The sequence below is a fragment of the Limulus polyphemus genome, unplaced genomic scaffold, assembly GCF_000517525.1.
Source record: "Limulus polyphemus unplaced genomic scaffold, Limulus_polyphemus-2.1.2 Scaffold3234, whole genome shotgun sequence".
Classification (NCBI taxonomy): Eukaryota; Metazoa; Arthropoda; class Merostomata; order Xiphosura; family Limulidae; genus Limulus; species Limulus polyphemus.
This window is the reverse complement of record NW_013668844.1, coordinates 57593-68113: the sequence shown is the minus strand read 5'-3', so window position 1 is coordinate 68113 and position 10521 is coordinate 57593. Positions and strand designations below refer to the sequence as shown.

At 36.5% G+C, this 10521-nt stretch overlaps 1 protein-coding gene across 3 annotated transcripts in view; it reads left to right on the top strand.

Annotated features, from left to right (window-relative positions):
- LOC106468953 (collagen alpha chain CG42342-like) overlaps positions 1–6400 on the top strand; it is a 64554-nt gene extending 58154 nt beyond the window's left edge. For all 3 annotated transcript variants that reach the window (XM_022397355.1, XM_022397354.1, XM_022397353.1), the window contains one exon: positions 5489–6400. In XM_022397355.1, coding sequence (XP_022253063.1) covers positions 5489–5491 — 3 coding nt within the window. In that variant the 3' untranslated portion in view covers positions 5492–6400. The remainder of the gene's footprint in view (positions 1–5488) is intronic.
- Positions 6401–10521: the final 4121 nt, after the last annotated feature.

Sequence of the window (10521 nt, the reverse complement as noted above, 5' to 3'; positions counted from 1 at the left end):
CTGAGGTAAGTTACAGTACGGTATTTAGTGACAAGAGAGGTGTGACTAGCTGAGGTAAGTTACAGTACGGTATTTAGTGACAAGAGGGGTGTGACTAGCTGAGATATGTTACGGTACAGTATTTTGTGACAAGAGGGGGTGTGAGTGTGACTGGCTGAGGTAAGTTACAGGGTACTGTAACTTACCTCAGCCAGTCACACTCACACCCTTCTTGTCACAAAATACTGTACCGTAACTTACCTCAACTAGTCACCCTCACACCCCTCTTGTCACAAAATACTGTAAGTATTTTGTGACAAGAGGGGTGTGAGTGTGACTAGCAGAGGTAAGCTAAGCAGTACAGGCACTAAATCGCTTGTATAATATAAACCAGCCACACAAGGAAAAGTAATTGTAGAGAATTGTAATGTATGAATAAATTGCATTTATGTAATTTGGTTTTATTGTCAAATCGAAAGCGTTTTACATGTTAATTGTTTGATACAGGTGTGGTTACCTGATTTGCAGGTTTGTAATAAACTGTTATTATTACGAATGTTCAACATGGAAGATGGTCCGAAGAATCGTGTATAATTTCTAAATTTTTTTCATAGTTATCCAATTAAGATTTCTGAACATTTGGACCACTTCTAGAATTCTGCAACACATTGTAAAGTGGCGTTTCATTACGCCAATCACATGTACGTATCTTTCTCTACGTTTTTACGTCACAGGAAATAGACACGTGGGAAGATGAAGAGAAAATGGTGGCCTCCAGAAACGCTAGTTTATTAACAAATATTTAATTATATAATTTTTAGACTCCATGTATCGATATTTTAACATTCATTTAACGTTTCTGGTTGCTTTTGTGTTAATGTCGGAGTTCCTCTTTAATCTGAACACGAGAAAATACTTATGCACACAAAAAACAACAGCTGTATACGTAAAAGAGTGGAGTAGGAAAATGCTTAAAGTTGGGTGGAGGTAACAGTGTCTGGGTGCGACACGCCCTGGAGCCACAACATATCCACACAAGCTTGTGGCCGGCGAGCGTAATTATATATATATATATATATATATACAACCCAAGCGGCACCACGCGATTGACCTTTTGCTTTCTCTCTCTCTGTTCCTGAAAAACATTTTTTTACTATTGGAAAATTATTGAGGTCCAGGCCCCATTTTCCCTCCTCCGGTCCACAGTTACATAACACCGAACTAAAATAAGATACGAATTTACCAATCAGAATTCAAGGTTTTTTGAAAACAGGATTTTCAGGTCTTCAACTCCTAGTTGCAAAATGAAACCTAAATCCTTCCAATTTCTAATTCGTATTTTGGAAAATCACCACTAGTCGTTATCTCTCGAGCTCTGAATTCATATTACTGTTTAATTTGTATTTACGTATTGTGTATTATCTTCACTACAGTTCACTTTAGAATATTTAATTGTTTAGTTTACATATTATGCATGTAAATTTGGCTGTTTTAGTTTTTCATTACACTCCAAATCTTGTTTTCAAATATCGTTTTGAGAAACGATGGGTTAGCGTGCCGCTGTCCCTAACGCTGTAGCGTACCAGTTTTCCCTTCCACTGAGGATATTGAAAATACTTTTCTTTGAAATGTGTCTTTAGAACCACACTGTTTAAAAATCCAGCTGTATGAATCCTTCTCTTCTGAAAGGCATGTCATATTTCTTTAATCCAACGTGTACTCTTGGTGGGATTGGTACTGCTTATTGATTAGAAATTCGCCGTGAACCAAGAATATAGGGGCTGAACCTATTGCCTGTGGCGACATCGCACTGAATTAGCATTTGTATACATATGCATTACCTATAAACTTTGGTGTTCACTTCTAGCTATCACTGAGTGACATGACCGTTTCTGCCACCAAGGATTCTCTCTTTTTTTTTATCCTTGGTATAATACCCTCCATATTAAATCGTGTTTGATTTACACATTCTATATTTTCTTAACCTCCCACACTTATTGATTCTTATGCTTAAGCTGTGTTATGTTTGTTTGTTTAGGGAGTTTTGGCACAAGGCTACAAGGACTATTCGTGTTAATCGAGATAGACAAAATCTCTCTACAAATTTGAAATGTTAAGTAGAAAAAAAAAACAGTACATATACAAAAAGTATAAAAATCAGTAAGAGAAAATGGCAAATATAAGCGGTACAAATTTAAATTACAGTATAAAATCAAATGGCATTTAAAGAAGTAAAAAACAAAAAAAAACATTTCAAATGGCACAAAAGATGCATATAAAAACTTTTAAGATAACACTACCGCTAAATATCAAAATAGCTATAGGAAAGTAAAATATAGACGACAATCATCTGAGTGTCACATTACTCGTAAATTGATAGGTCAATTATAAATAAAAGAGTTAGAAAACAATGGCCAGATGTGATCCTCTTCATAAACTATGTGCAAACTACATAGCCATTGTTCAACAACAATCCTGATCTGTAAAATTATTAGTCCACTGTTCCATCCAAAACTGCTACCAATTGGCATGAAGCCCCAAGAACAGCAGGTTTAAAATCTGTGTGTGGAATGGAAAGCGAAGGAAGAGGCTGATGTGGCTCCATTGTAAGACAGATGATTCCCTTCGATTGCAACATGGCCAGGGATCCAACAAAACCGGATAAGCAAAGATCGCAAGTGGGAATAGTAACAAGTCATGACAGGATAGGTTGCCTTCAGGCACAACAGGACAGACTGATTTCACTCAATATTGCCCTAGATATAAAGACTAAAAACAGAAACAGCAGACTATCTGTTTGTAAAAAGCATGGTCTACCAAGACATAAAGACATATTAAAAACTAGGATTATGGAGCATGGATTGATTTTATGTGAAACCTATGTTATGTGAAACTTGATAAACGCAGTCTAGGCTCAGTAGCTTTTTTTATACCCGGGAAAATACTTAGTCTGAAGCGGTATTCCTTAGGGTAGCTTAAAACCCTAAGAGACTGTTGCATACAGGAATATCGCCTACGAAGGGTATTACCCACGGCCTGGAGAGTGAACATCATCAAGTTCCATAAACACAGAAGAAGACCAACTACAATTAAGAAAACTCAATTCACCAAGAAGTTAACACCATAGCTAAAGAAGGCCTTGAAAAGAGCCCCATACCACATGATAAATTACTTCTGAGATCAACTAAAGTCAGCCCTCAACTCTCTTCTGCTCCCTATCTCTCACACCTTGCTCTCCGCTCCATCTCGGCTTTGTTCATAGTACCCCTTTGTATATTATTGTTTTTATTCAGCCTACTACCACGAACTCTATCCTCTTACAATTGATCCTAGCCTTCCCTACTCCTACACTTCAAGTGTTCTTAAATCCTTACCACGCTCCCTTCAAATAAACCTTTAGGGCAGATGAAGAGGGACCTCAATCCCTGAACATCCTTAGGGTGGGAGAACCCTTCTCCCCAAAATCTCCGATCCCGATCTTCGATTAGCGTAGCCCACGAGTTTGCGGGGAGGGGTAATGTTTACTACCTGCTTCCCTGTAGTCTACCACTTCAAAATTAGGGATGGATAACGAAGATAGTTCTCGCGTAGCTTTCCGCTAAATTCAAGAAACAACAATCAATAGTAATTACCTACAAACTACAGGAAGCAGATCTACTGTCTAAATAATTGGTATACTTTTCAGCTTCCAAACTACTTTAGGGTGCAAACGTTGATAGAACTTCCCTGGGAAGCTCATCCCTGAGACTGTAACCTCACAAGTAGAAGTTAATCCTTTCATTATGTAAATGAATGATATTCCTCTGCATCAGAGTTTCTCATCCATTCGTTTCTGCATAAACCCTTTCTCGAACCAAAGACAAGTTCAACAGGTTTGATCCTACATTGTAAAAAATGCAGCATTTACATTAATAATAATGTAAACTTCTTTTAGCTTAGGTGTGCGTTGTGTTTTGGTCATCTAAGGAATCTCATTTTATGAACGGGAAACCACCCGATGTATTTTTGGTTTCGGTTTTAAACTATAAATATCTAAATTCGAACTTTACTGTCGCGGATTCCATTTAGAATGCTCGCCGACGTTATTTTACGGGTCCTCGGACCACAGACTGAAAACATTGGCTATACATGATATGTTTATTGCCTCTCAAACTGTCAACTGTATTACGACATGGAAAAGGTGCATAAGATAATAAAATTGATTTTTGTTTGTTTGTTTCGGATACTTATCCAAACCTATACAAGGGCCTAGCTGTTCCTAATTTTGAACTGATAGACTAGATGATAGTCTCGTGCTACTCTATATAAAAAAGTGGAATTTGGCCATCATTTTTGTAACGTACCCACCACCCCAAAGTACGGAGCGCGATCTTACGGCAACGAGACGCAAAGTATGGACCCTGAAATTCATAGTTTGGCACTCAAACAACTAAATTAAGCCCACCTAGTGAGATTACTGCAAGCACAAATCAGTAAAACTTAATTAACACACAGGAAGCATTTGTTTTTCACAACGTTTCAGCAAATTTGAACATGGCTGGGTGGTTAGGGCGCTCGACTCGTAATCTGAGGGTCGCGGGTTCGGATCCCCGTCAAACTAAACATGCTCGCCCTTTCAACCGTGAGGGCGTTATAATGTGACGGTCAATCCCACTATTCGTTGGTAAAAGAGTAGCTCAAGAGTTGGCAGTGGGTGGTGATGACTAGCTGCCTTCCCTCTAGTCTTACACAGCAAAATTAGGGACGGCTAGCGCAAATAGCTCTCGTGTAGCTTTGCGCGAAATCCATAACAAACAAACTATATCAATTTGTCTGTAAAGCTCGGAATATGTGACTACAATTTTTTTTTTTCATTGGAGGTGTTGAATTAAGAATTTTGCCAAAGTCTGTCCTTACAATTCTGCAAAGTAAAAAAACTGATTATTTAGGCATCCGAGATGAAGTAAGGGATTCGAGCCCAGTCGGGTATCATTTCTATTATTATATTTTCATTAATAATTTCCAAGACTAAGTAATTTTTTGTTCAGGAGTAATTAAACTTTTTCATTGTGTTCTTTGGGCCGAATTAACAAACAACAGAGGAAATTAAATATACAGAAGACGTGTTGATTGGTTAATTGTATGTAGCTCTCACGACTATAACACTAGTCGATAACTTGTGATGACGGAGGAACTCTTTAAGTAATATTAACAAATATATTTGAAGGCCTAATTTGGTTTGTTCGTGTTTCTTGATATTTCGATAGGTTGCAAAGTTCGGTAATTATCACATAACAAAGAAATACAGTTTAGATTTGAAGACATTTTATTGAAAGGCTTCATTATGAACGAACAGGAACTATGCGAAACATTAACGATGGCGAAGTAGGCCTGTCGTGAGTTAACTCTTCATTTTGCGCATCAACAACTATCTAATATTTTTCTGATTTTAGTAACCTTCACAAGACTAATTAATATTGTAACCTTCACAACTAACGACTATTTAATTTTTTTTCTTTTCTATTTTTAGTAATGTTCAACACGTCACGTCAACAGGCGACACCTTCATCAATCGGTTTGTGATCATGAAGTCAACGGATCTCGTGTTCTAGAATCTCGAGCGCTGCTGCTTTTTATTTTTTTATAACTGAACTTTTTTTTTGGCGTTTCTTATAAAATGAACCAGAACATGTCTATAGTTTGTAGATAAAAAAAGGTAATTTTAAAAGTAATGAGTGGGTTTAGAGAGAAGGAGGCTAAGCTGACGTATCCTCCCCTCCCTCCTCTATTAGACTGTATAAATATATACATTTCCTGAAGCCACAAGGTGTAAATAATGGTATTTTGGTCCAAAGTCTCCGACAGAGATAATTTTACCTGCTCCAAATGTGTGTCGTAGATATGAATGTAAAATAGACAAAAAATATGTTTTTGTCTGAGTAACGTTTTGAGTTTGTTTCATTAACGATAGAAAAAAAGGGAGATTGAGCCATTAGTGTTAAGACTAAATTATGGGTTTACTATAGAATTGTTGCAGTTTCAAAGCAGCTTATTCTAAGCCGAATGTGGTGTATTTTATGCAAATCATTGCTGGGAAACAGACAGTTCTGGAACGTAACGCCATCACAGATGTGTGCGTTACTTGGTTAACACAGAGTTCATACGAGAAAATGAATTATAAGTTAAGTCGACAGAGTATTGTGACGTGTGTTTATTGTACAATATTTATTTTAGCTTAACTTGATCAGTAATAAAACATGATCTTGATGTGTTTACCGTAACAGTTAATAAAAATAAGGTACATGTAGTATTAATATTGAGACAACGTTCGATGGTACGTAATCCAGATTCACTGTTTTACTTGTAGGGATAACATTATAGTGTGGTCGTGTATTCTTTACTATTACTACTTTGTACCTAATAAAGCCTGCTTTTGAAAGTGGAACTATGCGCCATGATTTTTTCCAAACAACAAATACGTAGTATAACTAGAAAGCCATCATACTCTGAATCCTTCATCAGATTTGTTATATTCAGTATTACCCATATTTGTGCTTATATACTACGTTCAACCCTAAAATGAAAGTAGTAATTTTCAAGCATAAAACGGTTTGTTTTTGTTTTGTTTTTCACCATCGTAGAAATTTTCAATAATCTGTTTGAACCAGTTTTTACTGTTTCACCAGTTATTGTCAACAGATCTGTTATCAGAGCAGTTAAAGTTCGCGTTGACGTAATCCTATGGGGTTTGTTATATTTTATGATTGAAATATATTTACAATTATACTAGTACTTTTAACTAATAATATGTAATCAAATACAATAGATCCAAAATCGAGGCACTGACATACATTTGCTTAGCACATTTTACGTGATAATTAGTAAATAACGACAACTGAACAGTAACATTTTAAAATAGTTCTTTATACGTGCCTCCCCCCCCCCTAGAACTTATTTGTTTCACTTGCTAAAGAAAAACAATACATACTAAGTAACTTTCATGATGGAAGGGGGGGGGGGGTATGACGCACATATCTTGGATCTTTGCCTGATAATTCCTTGTGAACCCACGTGTTTTACCTTGTGTATTTACCATACTTAAAATAGCTTCTTCATCTAGAGTTCTGACTTCGTGTAACACATTGTACAAAACATTTTATGATGAAAAATGCATGATATTTTGGTAAGTTAATGTAGAGCTTAAACCGTATAACATTCTATGCACTTGAAACTCGGTATCGGTATTCTAACGTCGTATAAACAATGTTCTCACTAATTTCCACACAATTTTGTTAGAGTATCGTAGCAGTGTGTTACTGGAATAGTACGTGATGACTTTATAAAAAATTCAGGCGTTTTAGTTCACACAAAACGTCCAATTAATATTATAATTTGCAATTTATAGTAAAATGCCAGTTATAAAATTACAAACGGAGCAGAGAGAACACAGCAAGGCTTTGTATTCATTTTTATTTGTTTATAACTGTAAAAACTCATATTTTACATACGTGATGGATATCTGATGCTAAATGGTTTTGTTTGTTGTTGTTTTTTTTAGAGCAAAGCCACTTTGGGCTATCTGCTGTATCCACCATGGGGGGAATCGAACTCCGGATTTTGGTTTTGTAAATCCGTAAACGTACCGCTGTCCTATTGAGGGACTGCTACGTGGTCACAAACGTTCTGTACTGTAATCAAAATTTTACATCTTCCGCTAGGGGATTAATACCGGCTTATCAAAAATAATTATATCATAATAAAAAAAGTTAACACGTCAAAGTAATATGGTGGATTACAAAATAATATCACGAGTATTCAAGCACATAGAGCGGATAATATAAACAAAATCATTAGTAGTTATGTACTTACTGTTCCTCACAATTCACATCTGCTAACTATTTCACGTTATTGCGTCATATTTTAATACTATGTTATATTCGTTTACCTTGACCTACGAAGTCGAGAGGGACAGAAGATTACCCTGATTTAAGGAACGTGGGACAGTCCTGAATTGGTGGGCATGGTCTGAATTATGGGGTTTAATATGTCTTGAATTGAAAAGGTAATTAATCACCCAAATTAGTAACATGAAGTAGATAAGAATATTCCTGAATTATTGCGCAGAGTCTGAGTAACGGATGGAAAAGTGTGTTGAATTATAAGAAACCTAACAGGTGTAATCAATTATTTTCATAAATCAGCGACATGGAAAAATGGGATAAATAATATGCCAGAATGTGGAGTGTTTTCGTTTAAGAACACGTGCTATTTACTGTTTCTGATCGTCCTAATTCAGCTGTCTATAATATACAAAGGATAATGCTTAGTAAGTGGACGTGAGCTGAAAGATGAAGGAGCATGCAGGTTTTGCATATTGTCAAAAATATATACATTAACACTAATTACGCACATTCCATTGGTTCAATGCGCTCAAACTTGTCAAAAGAAAATAAATGAAAGGTTTGAGCATTAAATTAAAACACGGAAACTTGTTAATTGTGGCCAAGCTTAAAGCTGCACAATGCTATCTTCGCTGTGTTCACCGCGGGGAATTGATTCCCGGTTTTTGCGTTACTAGCCCTCAAGCTTACCACTGAGCCACCTGGGGACAAAAGAAAAGGGGAGAAGAACTTCTATGTGTCCCTAACAGTTGAGTTAGCATGAATTATACACAGTTAGATACACTGTTGTTACAAACATGACAAAAAAATCACATTGATCGAATTATTTTTTTATCTTTTTAATATAGTTCCTGATATTAATAGTTAGTGGATATTTCTACTGATACGCTTCATCTGATGAGGATTTTCATGTTAAAAACTTGTATCAACTTGATATGACAATTTAGTTAGCCTTGGGGAAATAGTCATGCAAACCTCGTATATAATAGTGTAACTCGTTTTAATTTAGGGTTATCAACAAATAATAGTATATATTAAACCTACTAACTGCTAGTGAATGTAAGGCGTCTAAGAGAAGTGTTGGCAGATGAAATCTCTACTCATTACAACATTCAGTTATCATTACGCTAATACTCGTGTAGTGCCAACTCCGAAGTTGTGAAATGTATTTTAGATCACAGAAACATGTGACCAACGTCTAGTTTTGTCTTGCGCTTTAAAACTGGTTTAAACTGCCTACTAAATCACGAAAGTGGTGTAAAAAAATCTTAAAAAATATATATACAAGCGTCAATGGGCACAGCACAAATAGCCATTTGAGTAGCTTTTTGCTTCACAACAAATAAACAAGCGTAAAAATACTGAACAATGGTTTTTGTGTTGCTGTTTTGGTTTTGGTTAAGTTAAAGAGTCCCTAAAAAATAACATATTCCTCGTGACTAAACTTTTAGCCCGGCATGGCCAAGTGGTTAGGGCGCTTGACTCGCGATTTGAGGGTTGCGGGTTCGAATCCCCGTCCCACCAAACATGCTCGCCCTTTCAGCCATGGGGGTGTTATAATGTGATGGTCAATCCCACTATTCGTTGGTAAAAGAGTTGGCGGAGGGTGGTGATGACTAGCTGCCTCCCTCTAGTCTATCACTGCTAAATTAGGGACGGCTAGCGCAGATAGTCCTCGTGTAGCTTTGCGCGAAATTCAAAAACAAACAAACAACAAATACAGTTATGTAACGCCTGAAATTGCATCTCTTATTTACCTAAAACTATCCACGAAATTACGAAAAGTAATAATTTTAATATGAGATACAATTATTTTATTTTTTAGCCTTTATTTTATATTCATTTACTGTGAGAACAGAAGTACATTAGGAATCCGCTGTGGCATTGCCAACTTATTTTCATTGGGTTGTTTGTTTGTTTTGAATTTTCGCGCAAAGCTACACGAGGGCTATCTGTGTTAGCCGTCCCTAATTTAGCAGTGTAAGACTAGAGGGAAGGCAGCCAGTCAACACCAACCACCGTCAAAAATGGGCTACTCTTTTCCAACGAATAGTGGTCGTCACATTATAACGCCTCCACAGTTGAAAGGGCGAACATGTTCGGTGACAGGGATTCGAACCCGTGACCTGCAGGTTGCGAGTCAGATTTTAAGAATTGGTTCGGTTCATGAGTAAAACTGCAGACAACCATATTATTAAAACATCCTCTGACAACTCAAGGTGCGCAACATTATCCGGAGACAACTTTCCGGTTATTAGTTGTTAAGCTAAAGATCATCGACTTTTTTTTTCAAACTTAACTTACTTAAGCTACCGAATAAAACTTTATGGGAGGGATGACGGCTGAGCATTAATTCTCGATCTCCTTTATCAAGTTTAACAAAAATTTAAATAGAAATTTTTTCTTGGAAACTTCCCCATCGAGAAGGACCCATTTTCTTCTATTATAGTTACTCTTCTACACTGACGTGCACAAGAAGGCGGGTGGGAGGGAACTTTTCTGTCAATATGCCCCAAAAAAGCCCCATCTTGACAGTTATAATAATTTTCTTAAGAGTAACAATTACGAAAACGTAGTTGTTGTTTTTTTTGTAATTGTTACTCTTAATATACCAGCACAATGTGCCTTTAAAATAATTATAATAATTCTCAACAACTACTAA